The following is a 24,520-nucleotide window of genomic DNA, read 5'->3' as shown; positions in this document are numbered from 1 at the left end:
TCACACCCGGCAAAACATCTTTTTATTTAAATAAACACTTGACTTACTGGTGAAAGGTTTCCCATCATCAAGAATGCAGTGAGAGTTGAGTCAAATAGGAATGCAATACGCTTTGTATATCCTGTAGACAGACTCAAACTGCTTACACTGGCTGTGTCAGCTGAAAAAATAATCAAGCAACAGAAAAAAAAAAATCAAGGAAGTGAAAAGGCAAGTAATATGAAATGAAATAAATGGAAATTATTTTGTGTTTATTATTTAGAATAAGGAAATATTTCCTTTCAGTTTGGTATCTCAGTTATGATATGCTATAAGAGGTCCCAATCATACCTGTCTCAAAGCAGAGAGAGTGGAAAAAATAAAAACACTTTTTGTTTGAACCAATGTCTTTCTATGTGGTCCTAGCTGGTTTTCAACTCAAGATCCTCCTGCCCTTACCTCCTAAGTATGTAGACTACAGGCATGTGACACTATGCAAAACTTTTTTTTTTGGTTGGCCATGGAATTTGAACTCTGGGCCGGAGTGCTGTTCTTGAGTTCTTCAGCTCAAGGCTAGTACTCTATCACTTTGAGCCACAGGTGCTTAATGGCAGATAAGAGTCTCATGGACTTTAGTGTCACAGCTGGCTTTGAAACACAATCCTCAGATCTCAAGTTCCTGAGTAGCTATGATATAGACATGAGCCACCAGGCTGGCTGCAAAGCTTTTTTTTTTTAATTTTAAAAATTACTTCCTGGGGTGAGGAGTTTGGCCTAGTGGTAAAGTGCTCGTCTAGCCTGCATGAAGACAGGGGTTCAATTCCTCAGTACCATATACACAGAAAAAGCCAGAAGTGGTGCTCTGACTCAAGTGGTAGAATGCTACCTTGAGGAAAGCCCAAGGACAGTGCTCAGGCCCTGAGTTCAGGACTGACAAAAAAAAAAAGTTACTTCCTTTTGTTTGTTTGTTTTTTAAAAAAAGAAGAATCATTAATGAAAATTAATTGTCAAACCACAAGACTAAGTTGCCTTAAGCTCTTCAGATATGCCATTTGCCTCAGAAAACGAATAAAAACACAGTAAGGGCCAACTTGGCTCCTCATACCCTCAACCTTAAATTCGGCAGCAGACTCCCTCTGGGCTCAGCTCACATTATTCTCCTGGGCTGAAATGGCCTCCCTCACCAACCAGCAGGCTTCATATTCATTCTCAGCCCAAATAACATCTTCTCCCTGAAGACTTCTCAAACCTCCCCAGTCAGCAAAAAGCCTCTTCCTCATTGCACCCTCAAGCACCAGTGCTCTCAGTATAGGTATTTTGGTTACACCCCTTTCTTTCCCCTTCAACTTAATCTAAAAGAGTGACTATACTCTTGGCAGTCAAGTTTATATCCCTAAAATTTAACACAGCATCCAAGTACTTGAAGGATGCTTATTAGATGAAGAAATCTAAGACTGTAAAACAGCTGTTAAGAATGTATGGTTGAACAAGTTTATATGCCTACCAACAATGTAAAGACTTCCCAGACTCAGTGAAACACAGGCTGCTTGGTTTCCCTCATTTGTGGTAGCTAGAATGAGCCTATAAATCTATAAGTAAACACACTAGATGGTAAGTTAGGGCTTACAAATGAATTAACTAAAGTAGAATAGACTCTATGTAGAGTATAAATAGTATAATTCTTTTTAAAAATATATAATAAATCAAAGCCCAACAAAGTAAGTACCAGGAAATGAAATGAGCACTTGAAAGAAGGTAGGATGGGACCAAAGGGAGAAGGATAGAAGAATGAAGGAGGAAAACCAGGGAAAATATAGGCAAGAATTTGGTATATATCCCAAAGAACTGAAAAATACAAGGGAAGGGGTGGGCTGAAGCGGGCGGGCGGGCGTGTGTGTGTGTGTGTGTGTGTGTGTCTGTGTGTGTGAAGATTTTGATGTGATGACAGCAAGATGTAGTATGCTTTGTTAAAAGGCAAAAATAAATATATAACATAAAATTAAGATAACTAAGGGAAGAGGTGGGCTGGGAAGGGTAGGTGAGAATGTTAAAAGGAATAACAATGATCAAGATGAACCCATCAAAACTCTTGAGTTAATAAAACTAAAATCCCCTTGAGAAATAAAATGAACGAAAATTTATTTGCCTCTTTCACTACCCCAATAAACTTCTTTGGTGAATGGCATCTCCATTGCACAACTACTTAAGCATAATAAAAATATTTAAAAAAAAAAAGAATATATGGGGCCGGGAGTTTGGCCTAGTGGTAGAGTGCTTGCCTAGCATGCACAAAGACCAGGGTTCAATTCCTTGGTATCACATACTTGGAAAAAGCCGGAAGTGGTGCTGAGGCTCAAGTGGTAGAGTTCTAGCCCTGAGAAAAATCCAAGGACAGTGCCCAGGCCCTGAGCTTAAGCCCAGGACTGGCAAAAAAAAAAAAAAAAAAAAAAAAAAAAAAAAAAAAAAAGAGTATATGGTTAGCTGGGTACCGTTGGTTCACACCTGTAATCCTAGCTACCATGGAAGCTGAGATGAGGACTGTAGCTCGAAGCCAGCCTAGGAGGGTAAGTCCATGAGACTCTTACCTCCAAAAAAAGGCCAAAGTAGGTAGAGCTGTGGTTGAAGTGGTAGAGCACCAGCCTTAAAAAAAAAAAAAATGGCTCAGGGACAATGCCCAGGCAAACCAACACCACCAACAACAAATAAAAAGTGAAGATTTGGATAGATGCCAGACTCTTAAATTAAACTGAATTACCTGGATCTTCTTGACTATTTGTATCAGTGTCAGTAGCCGAAGAAGCTTCTTGTACAGGACTTCTACTTTCTCCACCATCCCATGACAAGAGCATCTTCTGTGGATCTAAAGTACTCCTGTTAGAAAGAAAAAAAAATTTCAAAATCATATAATCTTAAATAAAACAGCTTCTGAAGAAATCAGTATTCACACTGCAAACAATCCATCTAAATCCAGTTCTTTTATTCAAGTCTTCAGTTGAGATGAAACCTAAATATTTTATTGGCCACATATAGCCAAGGTTCTTAACTAAGACCCAAACCAGGCTTCTAGGAATTAAAGAAGTCTTCAAAATTGTAAATTTGCAAAAGATATGCCTTTTCCCTAGTGGGCTCTTACTTTTCATTAGATTCTACAAAACATCATTACACATAAAATTTTAAGTACTAATATCCTGGGCTCACCTCAACTGACAAATTGAATACACAGAAATTCTGCATTAAGATTACATTTCTTTTCAAAAGGAAACTCTAATATATCACAATGAATAAATGAGTTACTTTAATCTGTTTACAGATGGAACATTCCTCCACGATGAATGAAGTTGATCCAAATTTATTACTTGTCCCTTTTTATGGGCAAAGCCCAATCGGCAATACATTGAGACAGCATTCTACAAGGAATATAAAGGAAATTTGCATTTAAAATAGAGACCAAATTATTTGCAGAGAAAAAAAAATACTGTAGAAGATGAAGCCTCTGGTGGTTTGCAAAGATTTTCACACCACTACTAGAAAGTCTGGACAGTCCTGTTCTTCCTGCAAGGAAGATTCGTATAGAACAGTACAATAGGACATGTGCTTTTAGTGAGGCAAGGCTGTGGTTTAACTAAGATACCAAATCAGTTTTATACACTATGAGTTCCTTTAATCCATCAGCTGAAAAACTTTAGGATTCCTGACCTTATCCTTTTCTCTCCTTGCAAGTATCACCTTATTGTGCACAAACCCTGATCAGCTAATAATGAACACACCTTTTTCTCCTAAGTATACCAAGATAAGAATCACTTAGCAAAGTCCACTCAGTACTATTATTTAAAAGCATGAAAGAATAGCATACCTTAACCAGGGATAAGTCTATCTCCAGGACATTTGCAAGCTAGAAAATTAAATACAGATTTTTTCATTCTTAAGAGTTAACAGAACACTATACAATAGATAAATGTAATCTTATGTAGCAAACTTTCAATTATAAATGATTAAAAGACTATTGAATAAAGTTCAAATTCAGAATTCAATTTCCTCTACAACTCTGAGTAGTACAAAATCCAGGTAGTATTCTTTAATTTTGTCCCATTTAAAACACAAAAATTCACAGCCACGCACTGGGGGTTCGTGCTTGTAATCCTAACTACTAAGTAGGCTGAGACAGTGATTCAAAGCCAGCCTAGTCCATGAGATTCATATCTCCAATTAGCCAGCAAGATAAATAAAATTTTTTAAAAATCCAGGGGTCAGCAGTGTAGCCTAGTGGTAGAGTGCTCGCCTGGCATGCACGAAGCCCCAGGGTTTGATTACTGGGTACCACATACTCAGAAAAAGCCCAAAGTGGTGCGGTGGCTCAAGTGGCAGGGTGCTAGCCTTGAGAAAAAGTTTCCAAGGAGAGTGCAGAGGCCTTATGAAGTTTCCAAGGAGAGTGCAGAGGCCTTGAGTTCAAGCCTCACAACTGGCAAAAAAAAAAAAAAAAATCTAGAAATGGAGGTATGGCTCAAGCAGTAAACCACTGATCTTGGGTCAAAGCCAAACAAGGCTCAGTACTAGCATACAAAAAACCTTATTTTAATACAAAAAGTCTTATATAAACCAATTCAGTCTATAATCCTTTACTCTAGTAAAGGTATATAAAGTTATTTAACAAAATTATTAACTTTATAAAGTTTTAACAGTGGCATTTAAGTACATTAATGGTCTATGATTTCCCTATGTACAATTTTTAAAATATTTTAGCCATTTTCATTAATTTTACCCAGTTAATACAAACTTATAATCTTAGGAACTCTCATAAAATGTTGCAACACTTACCTCTGCAACATTAGTGTGCTCATCTATTGACACAAATATCTTATAGAGTAGAGTTTCAAAATAATCACCTTGTACTCGATTCATTACAAAACCTTCAAGAGGTGGAACTAAAATAAACAAAGTAAACATCCTCAGTGATATGACTTATAAAACAAGAAGGCATAATTTAAACAGCTATTCAAACAGGAATCTCCTATTTAAGAGCTGAATACTACTTTTATTTCACCAAGTACACTGCAAGTTTTCTAAAACTCCCAGAATTGTTATACACAGCAGTATCTATCTACATGGTTTCTCTGAAGATGAAAAAAAAAGTCAAAGAATAATTTAACTCATTTGAAACTCGAGTATTACTCTGAGGCAGGAGAAATGCTAGCAGACACAGACGTGGCTCCAAAGCAAGAGAGCAGATGCTGCTTCATTGAAGTTTCCAATGTGCATTGTTGATGCCTACTCAGCAGAAAAATGAAAGACTGCAGGGAAGAGTTGCTCTACTATTTAAAGAGAGATTGGTAGGAAGTTTTAGCTCTCTGCCACTTTCATTATCATCCCCACTCTGTTCTAAAAGAAAAAAAATGCATCTGTATAATGGCCATGTGTACCAGTGGTCTGCACATTCAGTTATCCTAATTTCTAACTCTGTCTCTGGTTCAAATGCACTCCTCTGACTTACCAGAGAGCTCTTCCCAGCCAACAACAAAGAAGCACTATGCTTTCCTTTGAATATGTCCCTTGAAAACATCCTGGGGAAAAGAGTGCTGAAAACTGCAACATTTCAGCATACTTATGTCCACTGGTCCTAATACATTTGATTATATCCAGGATCTAACACTAAAACCAAGATAAAACTCAGGTGGATAAAAAGAAGAGGTTAGGGCTGGGAGTTTGGCCTAGTGGTTAAAGTGCTTGCCTAGCATGCATGAAGACCCAGGTTCGATTCCTCGGTACCACATACTTCGAAAAAAGCCAGAAATGGTGCTGAGGCTCAAGTGGTAGAGCTCTAGCCTTGAGAAAGTCCAAGGACAGTGCTCAGGCCCTGAGCTCAAGCCCAGGACTGGCAAAAAAAAAAAAAAAAAAAAAAAATAAGAGGTTAAAGTGCCGGGAATTTGGCCTAGTGGTAAGAGTGCCTGCCTAGCATGCATGAAGATCCTGGTTCGATTCCTCAGTACCACATACATAGAAAAGCCAGAAGTGGTGCAGTGGCTCAGGGTAGAACACTAGCCTTGAGGAAAGCCCAAGGACAGTGCTCAGGCCCTGAGCTCAAGCCCAGGACTGGAAAAAAAAAAAGCATATGAGAAAATGCTCATCATCCATGTTCATAAAGGAAATGCAAATTAAAACAACCCTAAGATACCACGTTACCCCAATAAGAATGGCCAAGAATATGAACTCAGACAATGACAGATGCTGGCAGGGTCTTGGAGAAAAAGGAACCCTACTGAAAGTTCAACCACTCTGGAAAGTGGTGTGGAAGTTTCTTAAAGAACTGAAAATTAGACTTTCCCTATGATCCCGCCATACCACTCCTGGGCATCTATCCTGAATATCGCAACCCAGGATATGATAAGGACACCTGCTCAGCTATGTTCATTTCTGCACTATTCACAATAGCCAGGCGATGGAAACAATCCAGATGCCCTACTGCAGATGAATGGATACAGAAAATGTGGTATATATATATACAATGGAATTCTACATAGCCAACAGACAAGATAAAATAATGGCATTTGCAGGGAAGTAGATGAATCTAGAACGAATCATGTTGAGTGAGACAAGTCAAGACCAAAGGAACAAAAGGCGCATGGTATCCTTAATATGTGGCTATTAGAACCACACAGTCCAAGAGTGAGGACTCAATATTTGCGTACCCAATGCTGTGGACATGGTATTGGAAATATAAACACAACTACATAGATATAAAAATCTATGACTCTATAGACATGTTTTATTGCATAGATTAATATGTATCTATGACAAACCCTCAGCCTAATTTTAATTACGTTCTAAAATTTAAGTGCCAGTTATTGTATATAGAGATTCCCTTCTTGAATACTTGTTAAATACGTCATTTGGAATATGATGTAAAAATCAATGTTAAGGGGGCTAGGAGTTTGGCCTAGTGGTAGAGTGCTTGCCTTGCATGCACGAAGACCCGGGTTCGATTCCTGGGTACCCCACATACATAGCAAAAAGCCAGAAATGGTGCTGAGGTTCAAGTGGTAGAGTGGTAGCCTTGAGACAGTCCAAGGAACAGTGCTCAAGCCCTGAGCTCAAGCCCAGGATTGGCAAAAAAAAAAAAAAGAAAAAAAAATCAATGTTAATAAATTCTTTAATTAAAAAAAAAAATGATAGGCTGGGAGTTTGGCCTAGTTAAAGAGTGCTTGCCTAGCATGCACAAAGACCAGGGTTTGTTTCCTCAGTACCACATACACAGGAAAAAGCTGGAAGTGAAGGGCAGGGAGTTTGGCCTAGTGGTAGAGTGCTTGCCTAGCATGCACAAAGACCTGGGTTCGATTCTTCGGTACCATGTACACAGGGAAAAAAAGCCAGAAGTGGTGCTGAGGCTCAAGTTTAGAGCTCTAGCCTTAAAAAAGTCCAAGGTCAGTGCTCAGGCCCTGAGCTAGGGCCCAGAACCGGCAACAACAACAAAAAAGCTGGAAGTGGTTCTGAGGCTCAAGTAGTAGAGCTCTAGCCTTGAGAAAGTCCAAGGACAGTGTTTAGGCCCTGAGCTCAAGCCCAAGACTGGCAAAAAAAAAAAAAAAAAAAAAAAAAAAAGAAGGAATTTAATAATATCAGTGGTTACAATGTAAAAAAAGATGTTCTCCTTTCACAAAATCCTAACAGCTAAGATTGTTAACATATAAGATTCTAAATTATTCCTGTATTTTGTTAGGATGATAAAGCAGTACTCAGTACAAAGGAGCCATTCAATAAGTGCTAAAAATTGTTAGCGCACACTTACCTGCTATACAACTGTCATCTGATATTGGTACATCCAGGTAAATAAATCCTTTGTTATACAAACCTATAAAAGCAGAAGTGTCTTGTTTTAAATGTAGAATTACACAATATTGGTTTAAATACTTTATTAATTTTTTAAAAAACGAATTCCTGGCTTTATATAAAGATTCTTACAACTAAGCTGAGCACTGGTGGCTCATATCTATAATCCTAGCCACTCAAAAAGCTGAGATCTGAAGATTGCCATTCAAAGCCAGCCTGGCAGGAAAGTCTCTGAGCCTCTTATCTCTAATTAACCACCAGAAAACTAGTAGAGCTGTGGCTCAAAGTGGCAGAGCAGTAGTCTTAAGCAAAAAAGCTTAAGGACAGCCCCCAAGCCCTGAGTTCAAGCTCTACAACCAACAAAACATAAAAATAGATTCTCACAACTGAATTCTATAAGATGAAAAAATAATAGAAAAGATTATTTTGTTTTTAAAAATTGAATTTCCAACACATGTTTACAAATACAAACATTTTTACTATTCATTTCTATAAATTTCTAGTACATGTGACTGATACAGTCACTGGAAAAAATAATGGATTATGCTAACACTTGAAATAATGACTTGGCATTATTTGTGCCTAATTGCAAGGCAACTGCTACTAATTACAAATGGCTTAAGTAAGTTTTTATTTGACAAAAGACCATTTCTACTAACCACTTACTATGTACTACATTGTAATCTAGTGATCCAGAGAGTTGAGGGCCTGAATCGATGATCTTATCAATTGCGTATTTCTCAGGCAAAGTGCATATCTAAGAAAAGCAAAATATTTTCCATTAAGTTTTATCCAAATTAATTAATCAGCCTCCTAAAAGTTCTTCATGTTGAAACCAATAATTATAATAACATTAGCAGAATGATTTGTTTCAATTATCATTCTAGAATTCAAACAAATAAACAAAAATCAATGCATTTAAACAAACCAGTGAGGTGCCAAAATAGGCAGCTACTAGAAGAGTTTAGAAAACAAATTAATTCTAAATACCAATAATTGCTAACTATAAGAAGTGCTTATGGGCCAGGAGTTTGGCCTAGTGTTAGAGTGCTTGCCTAGCATGCACAAAGACCAGGGTTCAATTCCTCAGTACCACATACATAGAAAAAGCCAGAAGTGATGCTGTGGCTCAAATGGTAGAGCACTAGCCTTGAGGAAAGACCAAAGACAATGCTCAGGCTGGCCCTGAGCAAGCCCCAGGACTGGCAAAGGAAAGAAGTGCCCACTAATAAACACCACTCTGAAATGGAACCAGACCTATTTGCTGACTGTGCATTTCTCAAACCAGAACATGATTATAAGAATCTCCACATGTACAATGGTTTATATCTGTAATCCTAGCTACCAGAGGTAGAGATCTGGAGAATGGAAGGTCAAGGCCAACCCAAGCACAAAGTCTGAGAGGCCCTCATCTCAACCATTAAAGGCTGGGTATGGCAATACCTATCTGTAATCACACCTAGAAAGAACCACAAATAGTATGCCTAGGCCAGCCTGCATATAAACGTGAGATAATTAGAAAAAATAAAGAAGGGAAAGTGGTTTAGGTACTGCCCAGCAAGCATAGTGTCCTGAATTCAAAACACAGCATCACAACAAAAAAATAACAATAAAAAACCCTATATGAGTATTATTTGTGACAAGGCCCAGTACCTTATAAAAGCTTGACTGTTCTCTCCAAGGAAGTAATTACATGGAAGGAAAATTTAAGCCTTCCACTCATTGAATTCAATATGTCCTAAAAGAAAAGCATACAGGCCAAAAGACATAGATTCACTGACACTACACATTGATATAGCAGTCTCTGGACCCACTCAGAACCTGTCCCCCTCCACTAAATCAACATCCCTGCAAAAATATGTAGAAAGCTCTCATTAAATGTAGTCTGACCTCTGAGAATATCATTTCCCTTGTCCTTGACACTATCATTCCCATCAGGTACCTACCACTTCAACACAATGATTAATAAACTGATTCTATAGAAATTGTCAAGGCAAAAATTCTAGACCCCTTCCATCTTCTGACTTGAGCCATTAACTAACCACTCTGGGTTCATTTACCTCATCTGTGAATAAGAGATACAAATAATACTTTCCCCTCAGGTTGTAATAAGAACTAAATGAGACAAAACAAAAACACAATAGTGCATAGCACATCAAACACACAATAAGTACTCAAAAAAAGCCACAGTACTGCTGTGGGTAGCAGTGATTTCAAAACACATTATATAAAAGCTCTCATAGTCCAAACTACTGTACTAAGTCAAGTCTTCTTTCACCATAAAAACTCCATCAATATTCTAACCTACTAAGATCATTTCAATTTTGAATGCATTTGAATGATACCTTTTTTTGGGGGGTAGGGGGGAGGAGGTTGATCATGGGGCTTGAACTCCTGAGCCTGTGTGCTATCCCTGAGCTCTTCAGCTCAAAGATATCACCCTACCCCTTGAGCCACAGTGCCACTTCCAGTTTTCTAGTGGTTAATTGGAGATAAGAGTCTCACGATCTTTAGTGCCCAGGCTGGCTTTGAACCGTGATCCTTAGATCTTAGCTTCCTGAGTAGCTAGGATTACAGGTGTGAACCACTGAGCCTGGCCTTGAATATACATTTTTAATTATATAACTATAATTAAAAGTTGCAAAACAAGCCAGGTAATTAGTGGCTCACATCTATAATCCTGGCTTCTCAGGAGGATGAGATCTGAGGATTGCAGTTCAAAATCAGCCTAGGCAGGAAGTCCATGAGACTCTTATTTCCAATTAACCACTAGAAAACTGGAAGTAAGAGTTGTGGCTCAACGTGGTAGAGTGCTACCTTTGAGCAAAAGAGCTCAGGGACAGAGCCCAGGCCCTAAATTCAAGACCCATAAATGACCAAAAAAAAAAAAAAAAGAAGTTGCAAAACAGTATTAGTAATAAAAAAAAAATCTATGTTTAATTTTCTTCACCTTGATGTCATCTTCTGTGATATATCCAGACTGCACTACCCACCATGCCTCTATGGCAATTTCTACTGGCTTTACTGGTAGAAGATCACGGGCAGTTTTCCTTCTGAAAAATTTCTGCAATGATTGGAGAATTTGCAATTTGCATTAGAGAATTTGCAACCAGCCTAAAAGAACCACTTTCTACTTTTAATGATCATATAATTTAAAAAAATGCTTATAATAGTATCTTTTCATTTTTTTACATCTAAAATTTTATTTTATAATACATCTAATACTAGAGAATCATTATTAAATTGTTTCAAAATAAGTTATTTCACAATACTAATCATTAAACCTAAATATAGAAACTCAAATAAGACTTAAGAAATAATCATGAATCCATCAATTAATGAACTCTGGGGCAAGCAGAAGTAAAAAAATAAACAGAATAAAATTACTTTTGAAAAATAAATGTTATATTCTGGGTTCCAGTGGCTCACATCTATAATCCTAATTACTTAGGAGACTGAGATTTGAGGATTGCTATTCAGAGCTAGCCCAGGCAGAAAAGTCTGTGAAACTCGTATTTCCAATTAAACATCAAAAAAGCCAAAATAGAGCTGTGGCTCAAGTGGCAGCGTTAAGTGTCAAGCAAAAAAGCTCAGGGACAGTGCACAGGTCCTAAGTTCAATTCCTAGGACTGGTAATAATAACAACAACAACAATAAACAGGTTTCATATGCTGTAAATATTTTTCTTAAATCACAAACTATACACTAGTGAAAACTGAAGATCTGCTCATTATTTCTAGATTAAATAAACTTTCAAGAAATTATTAATGATTACTAAAAAATACTAATAAAACTGTGTGACAAGGAGGCCAAAACATGAAAAAGAAAAGGAAATTCTTACTTTTGATGATCTACACTGATTCATGAGATCAATGTATTGGTTTCTTCCTATGCCAAGAAGCCTCAGACCTGAAAGAAAATCCTCTATTTAAAAAACACTGAATATATCTTGAAATGTCAGGATACTCAAGAAATTTTATGGTAAGTCCTCAGCTTGTATTCATATGATTCATCAATATAAATTCAAAAGAATTCTTCTACTTCTTCTACCAAGATATAAAAGAAAACTAAACTCTGGGAAAGGCAAACTCAAGCTGTCTTTTGAAAGCTAACTAGAAGGTATTTTAAAAAGAGAAGTCTTTCCAATTTTAAGAAGTATAGTTTTCAGCAGAAACTTTTTAATGGAAAAAAAAGAAACTCTTTTTACACAAAGAACTGTCACATTTTAAATGTTATTAAAATAGACATAAGATGTCAGCAAATATGTTTGCAATGTTATGCTACTAAATATTACAAACAAGTTTTCTCCTCACTTAGCACACATGTTGTGCAAATACCAGAAAAAAACTTAATTCTGTAGAAATATGTAATTTAGTTTCTTTCTTTGACTCTACTTCTTCAAAATATTTTTTCATTTAGAAACACATCAGACTAAATTTTACATTTGATTTGTATTGTGTGATAAAATTTCCACTAATAATGTTGCTTACTCATCTTATTTTTCAAATATTTCAGGTTAAAAATACTCTACAGTACTGACAACAACATGCATAAAGGAAGAAACAATCTGAACATTACCTACTTCAGCACAATTGGATACTTACAGTCAGCAGCAGTAAAATTGGGCAATGAATCATAACTTTTTTCGCTGTTCATAATGTCCTTTCAAAAAGAAAAAAATCAATATTTGAAGTGACAAATGTCCTTAGATAACAATAAAAACATGTATAAATACGTAGATGAATAGCAATCATTACAGGAAGCATTACAGGAATCATTACACCCTAAAGCATGCACATTATACTGTGCTACTTTCCCTGGGAACCTATCTAGTAACTAAATAGGAGACATTTGGGTCTGGGTTTCTCATATTAGTATACGTAACTATGAGACAGTTGTCCTGTAACTTCTGTCCCATAGAAGCTTTGCAAGGAATATCTCAATGATAGCTCAGGGTTCCAGCCTCTCACACTTTTAACCCATGATCCTACCCCAAGAAAAGAGAAAAGGCTAATAATGTGATTATAGCTTCATCTATATATGCATCCAAAACAAGGACTACCATCAAAGATCCTAATCACTTGGTAGGCTTTACTCCACAAGTTCAGAGTTAAATTCTGGGGCTAGACTTCCTTGAGTCTAATCTGTTTCTCTAATAAATGAACCAAACCAAATGTTTACTGTAAGATAAGCCTGGTTTCCAACTCAAGAGCTAAACTAAATGGCTCAACAGAAATCGGAAACAAACAGATAAAACTGAAATGAAGATTGTAAATGGAAAAAAATCCCAGCTATTTTATCTTTTAAATCTTGTGAGCAACAAAAGGGAAAGAATTAGAGATTGTTCAAAGTTACTGATTAGCTGCCTGCCTTATTATGCTAACCTGATACTTGAACTACTGAGCTCAAAAGGAGGGAACACCAAAACAGACAGGATGGTAAAAGTGCCACTTCCACCCTGTAGTACTTTAGGTAGCTACAAGGGGAGTTCACATAAAAGCCCCCAACCACACCAAAATGGGAGCTAACTATCACACTATTGCAGGTTCCTAGGGTCTAGGCTTCCCTGTGGCCAGTTAACCCCAAACAGCAGCATTTCAAATATCATTAAATAGCACATGAATACTAGATAAATAATCCTTAAAACCCACTTAAAAATTGTATGTAACTAGTATTAAGGTCATTCAACTCAGTCACGTACAAATTACCTTTGGCAAAATCTAAAAATTGAACGTTAATAATTCCAGAGCAGCAGCAAATTCTAATAGAGTTCCTTTTTAACACCTGTATTATATAATGTTGGGTTATGTCATCGTTTATTTTTTATACATGTCATTAAGTTTCTCTGAGCTTAATGTGCAGTTCTGTAACCTATATTTCAACCTTAATTACACCTTAAAAGCAACAAGTTTTGTACAAACTGCTAATACAAACGTTTGATTTATGCCCTGACAACACAAAAGGTCAAGAACACAGAACAGAAATGGGTATTCTTCCAATGTGGAAATGTCAATAACAACTACAAGTGTGGCTCAAACACTGAACTTATAACAGCCACCCTCTTCTAACTAAACTTCAGAAAACCTGTCTGCTGTGGCCTAGAGATACTTATCCGCAGCAGAGTCCCTGGCAGATAGTCCCACCCCAATCTTAATGGTTCAATCACTGTAAACTCACCTCCATGATCCCAGTATAGTATGAAAAGGGTGTTATCCTCAAGCCCTTCACCATAATATCAGATAAATGGTAAGGGTACAGCATGAGATGGTCTCTGCTGTACTTCAGAAGCTCCTCATAGTACTTGCGTTCATCTTTCTTGACATGTTTAACTGAAAGAGAGAGGGCAATTATCTACCTTTCTTTCAAGCAATATGAAACTCAATATGATTTCAAAGAAGTCTTTTATAAAACCCATATTAATTTAAAAATAATATTTAAGTTAGATGAAAACAAAATATTCTAAGATGAGACAAAACAATACTTAGATCACAAGAAACAGAGTTCACAGTAGACAAGGAAAATGTAGATCAGATAAAAGAACTAATTCTTGTCAAATCAGAAAACAAGTTTGAAACGATCAGCAAGGCCCACCAAAATGTACCAAATAAGCTATAAGTCTCAGAGCCTCACCATACAACTGTATAAGAAAGCCAAACTGCATGTTAGTTTTTAATAAAACTGAGTATACTTTTTAATTTCCTATTTTTTGCTTTGTTGTTTTTCATAAAAGGCTTTTAAACTTCCACAAAAAAAATTATATGGAAAAACTACTTCTAAAATAAGGTCAACCTACGCATAGCAGAATAATACCCTAGGCAGAACAACAGAATAACCAAAGCAATCTGACAAAAAAATATAAGAATAGTAAAAAATTATGGACCTGTTTAAAATTTGTTCCAGCTATAGTTTTTTGTTTGTTTGTTTTTTAAGGATGATCATTTTACTTTAAGAAGCCATTTAGGCTATTGGGTCTTAGTGAACCAAGATACTCTGAATTTTCCAAAATAGTATTACTGAAGTACCAAGATCTATACAAGAAATACGTTAGACCACAGAGAATGACTCAGCTCTCTAACTACTGTGTTTCACAGCAGAACATTAAACTGAATTAAGATTTCTAAATCATAGGTTCACTAGATAGTTCAAATAGTCTTAGTGACACATCTCTATATATAGTATCTTATGAATAAATAGCATGTAAACTTCTGTCACATACTAATCAAAGGAATAGTCTTAACAGCAAATATATATAGCATAAGAAAAACACGAAAAAATGCTCATCATCCATGGTCATAAAGGAAATGCAAATAAAAACAACCCTAACATACCACATTACCCCAATTAGAATGGCCAATATTCTGAACTCAGACAACAAATGCTGGAGGGGTTGTGGAGAAAGAGGAACCCTATTGCACTGCTGGTAGGAATGTAAACTAGTTCAGCCACTCTGGAATGCAGTTTGGAGGTTTCTTAAAGAACTGAAAATAGACCTTCGCTACGATCCCGTCATACCACTCCTGGGCATCTATCCTGAGCATCATAACCCAGGATATGATAAGAACACCTGCTCAGCCATGTTTATCTCTGCACTATTCACAACAGTCAAGTGATGGAAACAATCCTGATGCCCTACTTCAGATGAATGGATACAAAAAAATGTGATACACGGGCCGGGAGTTTGGCCTAGTGGTTAAAATGCTTGCCTAGCATGCATGAAGACCCGGGTTCGATTCCTCGGTACCACATACATAGAAAAAAGTCAGAAGTGGTGCTGAGGCTCAAGTGGTAGAGCTCTAGCCTTGAGAAAGTCAAAGGACAGTGCTCAGGCCCTGAGCTCAAGCCCAGGACTGGCCAAAAAAAAAAAAAATATGTGATACACACACACACAAAATGGAATTCTACATAGCCAACAGATAAGATAAAATAATGGCATTCTCTGGGAAGTGGATGAAATCAGAGTGACTCATGTTGAATGAGATAAGTCAAGACCAAAGGAACAAAAGCGCATGGTATCCTTAATATGTAGATATTAGATCCAAACATTACAACAGCGATGATGACTCAATTGGGTACCCAAGGTTATAGACATGGTCTTGGAGATATAAACACAACTACATAGACGTAAAAATATATGATGGGATATCTACTCTATGGACATAATATTTCATTACATAGATTAATATGTATCTATAACATATAAACCCTCAGCTTAATTTTAATTATGTTCTAAAATCTATGTGCCAGTGATTGTATACAGATTCCCTTCTTGAATACTTGTTTGTTAAACATGACATTCGAAATATGATGTAAAAATCAATGTTAGTAAATTCTTTAATAAAAAAAGAAAATAAAAAATATAGATAACAAGCTTCCATTTTTACTAGGTTTCAATATCCTAATCAGATCTGAGTAGTTTTCATCCAGCTATTATAGTTTTACCTTAACGTTATATCATTCAGAAAATGGCAACAACTTCAAAAGTGAAATGATCAAAAGCTAGCAGGACAAAGCCTGTAATCCTACCTACTTGGGAGGCAAGTATTAGGGAACTGCAGTTAGAGGCCAATCTAGGCAAAAAGTTTGTGAGACTCCATCTCAACTAATGGCTAGGTGCAGGGCATGCGCCTGTCATCCCCAGTGATGTGGGATACACAAACAGGATGAAATCCAGGCTAGCCTGGGTACAAAGCCCCTATCTTGAAAATATCAATGCAATGGCACTGGTTGATAGATGGACTGAAGTAGCGAAGTGATTCCCTAAAAAACACAGCACAAGGCCCTAAGTTCACTCACTAGTATCTCAAAAAAGGGGAAGGGGGCAGGGAGGCAAGGAAATAACTAAGAATTAATAAATCTTTTAGTTTCTAGCATATGTTCCTGACCTCAGGTAAAAAAAGGAGACTGGAATACAATTAACATTCTACAGAAAAAACAAATCTATTAATGATTCTTTGAAGAAGAAATTTATAACTAAAAATAAATAAATAAATAAAAAAGAAGCACTGGAGTGTGGGGAGTAGAGTGCTTGCCTAGCATGCACAAAGACTGGAGTTCAATTCCTTGGTACCACATATACAGAAGAAGCCAGAAGTGGTGCTGTGGCTCAAGTGGTAGAGCACTATCCTTGAGAAAGCTCAAGGACAGTGCCCAGGCTTTGAGTTCAAGCCCCAGGACAGGCAAAAAAAAAAAAAAAGAAAGAAAGAAAGAGAAAAAGAGGTAGGGTAGGAGCCATGAGATCTATAATAAAAAGACAACTAGTCAACTATTTGCACCTAATGTGAAATGCCTGTACTTACCTAGGTTACTTCTGTAGCGTAACTGATTGCGGATACTATACAAGACAACCTGCTTTTCATATTCCCTCTGTGAATTTCCAAGGCTCTGAAAGAAATTATAGAAATTAAATAGCATCCAGTACTTTTCCTGTAAAAGTTCAAAACCATGATCCTTAATTCTGCATAGCAGCTCTAATTTGCAAAATTGAATAAAGAGTATTTTCTTCAACTTTATTATAAACTTTCTTGTTATAATATAAAAACAAAAATTCAACATGCTTCTTTGCACTGTGACTTTCAAAAACAAATCACTAAGGTTTTTTGAGTTTTTGTTGGTTGTTTTGCTGTTGTTATTGTTGCTGTTTTGCTGTGTTGTCGCTGTTGTGAGTTTTGTTTTGTAGTGCTGGAAATCCAATGCAGGACCTTGTCTATGCTAAGAGGTCTGCCACAGAGCTACATCCCCATCCCTTAGCCAGGGATAGGGAACCTTTTATCCTATCAAAGGCCATAAAAAATTTATCGCATCATTTGCAAGCCATATCAAATGATCAATACAGGCAAACAGTTAGGAACATCTGACTAGAAGCATATGTGTCTGACCTGCCAAGTACCTTAATGATTTCAAGACCTTGGATATTCTTCACCCCTGCTTTAACCTAAAGTTTTGTTTTTTGTTTTTGTTACTCCTGAGGAGTGAACGCAGAGCCTGGGCACTGTCCTTGGGCTTTTCTCAAGGCTAAAGCTCTACCACTGGAGCCACAACACCACTTCCAGCTTTTCTATATATGTGGTTCCGAGGAATTGAACCTGGGTCTTTGTGCACTATGGTAGGCAAGCACTCTACCACTAGGCCAACTCGCGGCCCTAACCTAAAGTATTTAATGTCAAATAAATTAGTACACGAATCTTACTTCACGTAAGTTAACCAAGTTCTACTGAGAGATTTTCTTCTGAAATATCCCCAGCGTGAAGGTGTTGGATGGATGCATAGATGGTTTCTATGCTTATTTAAGAATGGTGATGGAAGATGGACATATCCTTGACTTACTGTCATTGTGACTGAAGAATGTGACCATTAGAGATTAAGATTTTTACGTCATGTAGATCTCACTGTATATAAGACTGCTTCTTTAAAATATCCTTCCCTAGCTGGGTGCTGGAGATTCATACCTATAATCATAGCTACTCAGGTGACTGAGTTCTAAGGATCAAGGCTCAAAGCCAGCCCAGGCAGGAAAGGCCCTAAGAATCATATCTCAAATCAACCAGCAAAAAGTATAAAGTGGAGTTGTGGCTCAAGTGGAAGAGTACAGACCTTGAGTGAGAAAGGCAAAGTTGAGCACAAGGCCCTGAGTTTAAGCCCCAATACTAGCACAAAATAAAATAATAAAATAAAAATAAACTGTCCTAAAAGAAACATCCTCTATACCTGATTTATGTAACTATAACCCCTCAGCACCCTTAGGATAACAATAAAAATAAATAATGTTGTTTCCTTGTAGCTTCATCAGAAGACATTTAGACAAATTTTGGAAACAGTTCTACCATTCCAAGGATACCAAAACCTAGTCCCTTACAAATGGTATAGTATTTGCACGTAGCCCAGACATCCTTTTGAATGCTCTAATTCATCTCTAGAATATTTACAATACACATAATATAAGGTAAATGACCTAGATTTATAAGACATAGGTAAATGACTATAAAATAGCTTTTATATTATATTATCTATGGAATCACATTAAGCAAAATGTCTATTTTTACTCAGAACAAACCTACTTCTTTTGTTTATTTTTGATCAGTAGTTGGTTCAATGTATACAATGGATCAACCCTATTTTTAAATAAGCAAAAACTTCCTAGTTGTGCACTCAAGAAAGTTCAAAGTTGGAGTACACAAAAAAAAAAAATCAAAGAATAAGCCAACACAGTAACCATAAATTTAATTTAATATATGGCTGTTCTCATCTTTCTAATTAATAGATGTGGGCTTTCCAATACACAATAAAGTAAAACTTGACATCTTTAATGATAGATAAGAGGATTTAGTTCACTGTATGTCTTACAGGGTTTTGAAAGCCATAATAAATGTCCAGACACAAATACTTCAAGAAATCTTCACAGCAAGACAGATGAAACTACATCTACACATAGCCCATAACTGTACACAAATGGTGAAACATGCTGTGACAGAACTAAGTATCTTTCTTTCCTGTTAAAGAGAACTTACTAATGCCCAAATGGATGTGCTTATACTATGCTTATCTGTTTAAACATCCTAATTAGCCAAGAGTAGTTAATTGTGAAAAACTACTCTGCCTTTCTCCTCAATAGCACCAAACCTAGAGTCAGAACTGAAGGCATTTAGGGGATTGAACCATCTGTCAAATTTGTAAAGGTTTTGTGTAGTTTTACTGTCAAATAAGTCACTTTGTCAGGAAACACAAAACACACACGCACATGCACACATACGCATCAAGCAACTTTGTAAAGCCTTTAGCAAATTCCTAACTAGAAAATTTGCTATTCTGCTTGCAAATCCTTACTATTTCTCCCTTTCAAATTCTACTCCTTATAAGTCCAGAATAAAAAAGTATAAATCAGGCCGGGAGTTTAGCCTAGTGGTTAAAGTGCTTGCCTAGCATGCATGAAGACCCGGGTTCGATTCCTCGGTACCACATACATAGAAAAAAGCCAGAAGTGGTGCTGAGGCCCAAGTGGTAGAGCTCTAGCCTTGAGAAAGTCCAAGGACTTGAGCTCAGGCCCTGAGCTCAAGCCCAGGACTGGCAAAAAAAAAAAAAAAAAGTATAAATCAAGCCACTCACACAAGACGTAAAGGTCTACACTGGTAAGTCTTATTAAAGGATACAAACTATTAAACACACAACCTTTAGTATTAAGCACTAAGTAAGTACTCGCTGGCCCTAACCAACCAAATTTGTCACACAAATACCTAAAATCCACAATAAAATTAAATCTACTCTTCTGTACACAAATGTGTAAAGTAAAATGTCTTTGCTAAGGGTGGCAACTGCCCACAATCCCACATATTTGGAGGCAGACATGAAAATACAACAGTTCAAAGAAGCTTAAGCAAAAGTTAATGAGACTATTTTAAAAACAGAAAGCTAGAGGAAAGAGGTGCCACTGTTCAAAAAGAAATCTACTTATTACCTGACTTATGTAATCATAACCCCTCTGTACATCATCACCTTTACAATAAAAATAAATAATAAATACTAATTAAAATTAAAACAATACCCGGCGCGGTAGCTCACGCCTGTAATCCTAGCTACTCAGGAGACTGAGATCTGAGGATCAAGGTTCAAAGCCAGCAGGCACAAAAGGACCTGGGACTCTTATCTCCAATTAACCTCTAGAAAATGAGAAGTGGGGCTTGACTCAAGGGTAGGGAAGTGGCCTTGAGCTGAAGAGCTCAGGGACAGAAAGTGTCCAGGCCAGATATCAAGCCCCATGACCCACCAAAGAAAAAAAAAAAATTAAAACAAACAAAAAAACACACCAGAAAGCCAGGGGTGGCAATGCATACTTATACTCCCAAATCAAAGGTAAGAGGCAAAGGTCAGGCCAAGTAAAAACACCATTCAGTATCTAAAGAATAAGCTAAAAGCTGAAGAGCTGTAATAAGCCAATCTCCATTGGTCTGCTCTCAAAAAAAAAAATCTTTGTTTAGAGTCTTTGCCTCTCTGATACTTCCCCAAATCTGCTTCCATTTTAAAACACTGTTGCCACTACAGATTTAACTTTAAATCAAAAGGAAAAGGAGAAAATGCCATTTTTATCTAAGTCAATGGTGAGACTACAAAAATACTGAGGTCTGACACACTAAATCGGGCTGCATACAAAAGGACCAAAACAGATGAAAGGACATGGAAACAAGTCACCAGCCAGAGCCTCCATTGTGCAGAGGATCCTAAAGCACAATGACTCTATAAAGCCAATGCATCTAGCAATCCCCATCCCAGTGAGTACCTCCTACTGGGTATTCCTCCTCACAAAACCCACACAAAGAAAAAATTGTTCCTTCCCAGATTACACAGGATCTCAGCACAAGATTCCTCTTCAGATACAACTGTTTTGAACAATGAATATAAGGTATGGGTATGCTAGAAAACCCCTGAAAATAGTCCTACCTGTATATTTTAAAGTCTAGTGTGACCCAGAAAACATTTTTTTAATTCCATCTTATCTACATGAAAAGAATTGGCTTGAAACAAGTTTTTTGAAAACATGAATCTCCCTCCCCCAGCTTTCTGAACTAGAAATGAGTCATTTCCAAATTAAGCCCATCAAAATGTACTGGGAATCCTAACAAACTACTTGGTATCTATACAATTTGCCTTCTGAATATCCCTCACTTCTAAAGTAAGTTTCAGTGACCCAGGAAAGTCCATTAGACAAATATTTACTAAAAGCCAACTACTTATAGGCTCTTGGGGTACAAAAGTGTGACAAATAATAAAACTAGAAAACACACCATATCCTGAGCTGAGAGCCAAAGCAAGTGAACTGTGCTGTGCAGGGCACTGCAAACAGATTCAAAAATGATAACTGAAGAAGGCTGACTCTGATTCAGGAGATCAGGAACAACTCCCAGGACTGAACTCAAAGAAAAGCTAAAATACAAAGGCGACAGATGGTGATAGGCCTGGGTTTGCATGTTAGAAACCTCATCTGAGTGTAGTATGAAGAATACATGGAAAGATCCTATTCTGAGGACAAGGTACCAGACAGAAAATTGATGTAGTGATTTAACCTCAGAACGAAGTGGAAAAGCTGAAGAAAGGTTAGGAGAGTTAACTTGTATAGACAGGTTGTGTAACCATTATAAATGACCATACTATTCTAAACAAAAAGTGACCACACACACACAAAATCAGTTTGATTTCATTTGGACCTAATTTTAACATTGTCCTATGCATATTTTTAATAATTATAAAGTTTCAGAAAGCCTTTTTCCAGTACAAATTAAAATGAATTATTCGTGGTGGGCACAGTCTACTCATTCCTCTTTGTTTCACTGTGCTCCACGGATTTTGATGAAGAGGAAAAGTGGAAAAACAGAAAAGGAGGATGGTTGATGCTTCCAGTTGTCTTCAGATACACCACAGAACTCTAAAGAACAAAATTGCCCACCAAAGCCTCATTCAAACTTCACAAGAAAAACTTGATCCTTCGGCATTAGAACTTTCTTTTCTCACTTTCAGACCAATGCCACACAGGCTGCCATTAATACTCAAGAAGGTTAGACCCTAAAATACATCCTTTCCCTTCGTTGGGTTCTGTTGTCTTACAATCAAAGCGTTTTCTTTACCAAGTAATAGTACTACTCTTAAATTATTCACTCACTTTATTGGGGAGGAGAAAATCAAAATAAGGTACAAGAATTCATTTTTATTTTTTATAATTGTCCAATAATGGTACAAAGGGGTTTCAATTTCACATATCCATGTATCTCTACAATGCATCTTGACGAGCATCATCACTTCCATCATTCTCTTCTCCATCAATCTTGCTCCCATTCATCTCCTAAGGTTTCCTAAATCAAATGTCACATGTGTACATTAAGTATGGTACCTAGACTCACCCACCCATTCCTCTACCCTGCTCTACTTAGCTCCCACACTCCTCAGACATGTTTCAACTTTTTGGTATTTTATTAAATACAATGATCGTGATACTATCACCACCACCATCCCAAGCTTCCCAATATCACTTGCTTGGCACCAACGGAAAACAGAATTTCACTCTCAACCACGTATGGAAGGAAATGGAAGAGAAACAATGCCTCCTGCACACACTATCACGACCTTTTTAAGGTTCAACACCACTTGCCATATTACAAATTCATTCATTTATTTTAGGGCCTATCTTTGCTAAAAATATAAGCTCCATGAGGGCAGGTCTTTGTCAGGTTGACTGCTGAAAATTCCCAACTAGGAGTGCAATACCTGTTGCAAAAAAAAAAAAAAAAAAAAAAAAAAGTGAAGCTGCCACTCAAAAATTTGAGCATCAACCTTAAAAAACATTAGGTCACTCTCTTGTTGATATGCATTCCCAAGCAAACCCAGCTTGTCTCGAGGGCAAAGTTTAGCAAAACAAGTCCTTTCAAAAATCGGGCCCTGGCTGCTCTCCCCTGTCTCATCTGACACCACTCAGTCAGACACTCCACACACCCACCTCCAAATTCATCCACACATAGACCACTCCAAACTTTTGGCGAGTCAGTTGCTGGTTACTCTGGAGACCTGGTTCTTCACTCAGCCAAGAAGAAGTCCTGACGCCTTTTTATCTTAGCTAAACGCTTACTGGTCCCCCAGGACCCAACGGACATGCCTCCCTGAAGGATTCCTACTCCCGCACGGACCGCCGTGGAGGAACGTCTGCGAGGTGTCGCCCGATAGGGCGTTCCCTCTTCTCGTCCCGTTTCCCACCATCCTCGGGTTCTGAAGATCTCGGTACGGCGGGCGCCCGGCCGGGGCGGGCTGCGGGCCCAGGCGCCCTGCGTGTCCCCCGGACCCGGCTCCGTCTCATTTATCGCGGGGGGGTGGGGGAAGGTGGGCCAAGCGTCCCCGCCTCGTCTGGGAGCAACCAGTGGGTTTTCCCGAGACCCGCCCCCCGACCCGGAAGGAAGGAGCGGGAACAAGCGACGACGGGGCGGGGCCCGAGACTTGGGGGGGGGCCGGATCCCCCGGTCCGGGTCGTACCTGCCTCACGTTGGCCGGTAACTTGCTCCAAGGATAGTTGTGCCGGATATGGAACTCCACGTCTATGTTCATGGTGCCCGTGCCGGAGTGGAGGGACGGGGGTCGGGGGTCGGGGGTGGGGGGGATCGGCGGGGGCCGCGGCCGCAGCGACGCCGCCCGCCGGGGCCTGCCAGGGGAGCCCGCGGGCGGCCCCGCGCCTCACACTGAGGAGATCCGGCGTGGCCTCATGGCCAGGCCTCTGGACATCTCAGCGCGGACGCCGCCACCGGGCTCTGAGCGGCGGCGGCGGCGGCGGCGGCGGCAAGCAATAGCTGAAGCGCGAGGGCAAGCGCCAAGTTGCTTCCTAGTTTCGGCTCGCCGGAAATGGCTCTGGGGTTGCGTCACTTCCGCCCGGGGCTGGAGGGGCGGGGCTCCCAGCTGCTTCGTCCCGCCCCCCTGCACCTGGGTGGATGGGACCTAGATGTTGACGCCCTGGGGATACAGGAGGGAAAGCTCCCTCTGCCCCTCGGTCCTGGAAAACTGGATCGTGACCACGCAGACCCAAGCGACTACTTCAGCTCAAGTCAGGCCGCCCCGAGCCAGGCTCAGGAGGAAAGCAGGGCTTAACGCCATGCCTGCAGAGCTAGGAGCCACAGGTAGACCAAAGCCCGAGGGAGCCAACGTCCCTGCCAAGCCGTGTTTGCATTTTGTGGAAAGAGAACGTTGAGCTCCTTCCAAGATC

At 38.5% G+C, this 24,520-nt stretch overlaps 1 protein-coding gene across 3 annotated transcripts in view; it reads right to left on the bottom strand.

Moving 5' to 3' along the window:
- Fam91a1 (family with sequence similarity 91 member A1) overlaps positions 1–23,909 on the bottom strand; it is a 46,187-nt gene extending 22,278 nt beyond the window's left edge. For 2 of the 3 annotated variants that reach the window (XM_090339350.1, XM_090339351.1), the window contains exons 1-13: positions 23,800–23,909; positions 17,094–17,178; positions 13,975–14,126; positions 12,402–12,459; positions 11,639–11,706; positions 10,748–10,861; positions 8,464–8,554; positions 7,757–7,819; positions 4,795–4,901; positions 3,833–3,871; positions 3,274–3,386; positions 2,735–2,850; positions 48–160 (exon numbers count right to left, since the gene is read on the bottom strand). In XM_090339350.1, coding sequence (XP_090195476.1) covers positions 48–160; positions 2,735–2,850; positions 3,274–3,386; positions 3,833–3,871; positions 4,795–4,901; positions 7,757–7,819; positions 8,464–8,554; positions 10,748–10,861; positions 11,639–11,706; positions 12,402–12,459; positions 13,975–14,126; positions 17,094–17,178; positions 23,800–23,871 — 1,191 coding nt within the window. In that variant the 5' untranslated portion in view covers positions 23,872–23,909. Of the gene's footprint in view, positions 1–47; positions 161–2,734; positions 2,851–3,273; positions 3,387–3,832; positions 3,872–4,794; positions 4,902–7,756; positions 7,820–8,463; positions 8,555–10,747; positions 10,862–11,638; positions 11,707–12,401; positions 12,460–13,974; positions 14,127–17,093; positions 17,179–23,272; positions 23,500–23,799 lie in introns of those variants that run through there. The other variant, XM_090339352.1, reaches the window with a different exon arrangement.
- Positions 23,910–24,520: the final 611 nt, after the last annotated feature.

This window comes from Megascapheus bottae, chromosome 9, assembly GCF_031878675.1.
Source record: "Megascapheus bottae isolate mThoBot1 chromosome 9, mThoBot2.hap1, whole genome shotgun sequence".
Lineage (NCBI taxonomy): Eukaryota > Metazoa > Chordata > Mammalia > Rodentia > Geomyidae > Megascapheus > Megascapheus bottae.
Note: the sequence above shows the minus strand (reverse complement) of the source record. Positions and strands in the feature narration are given on the sequence as shown.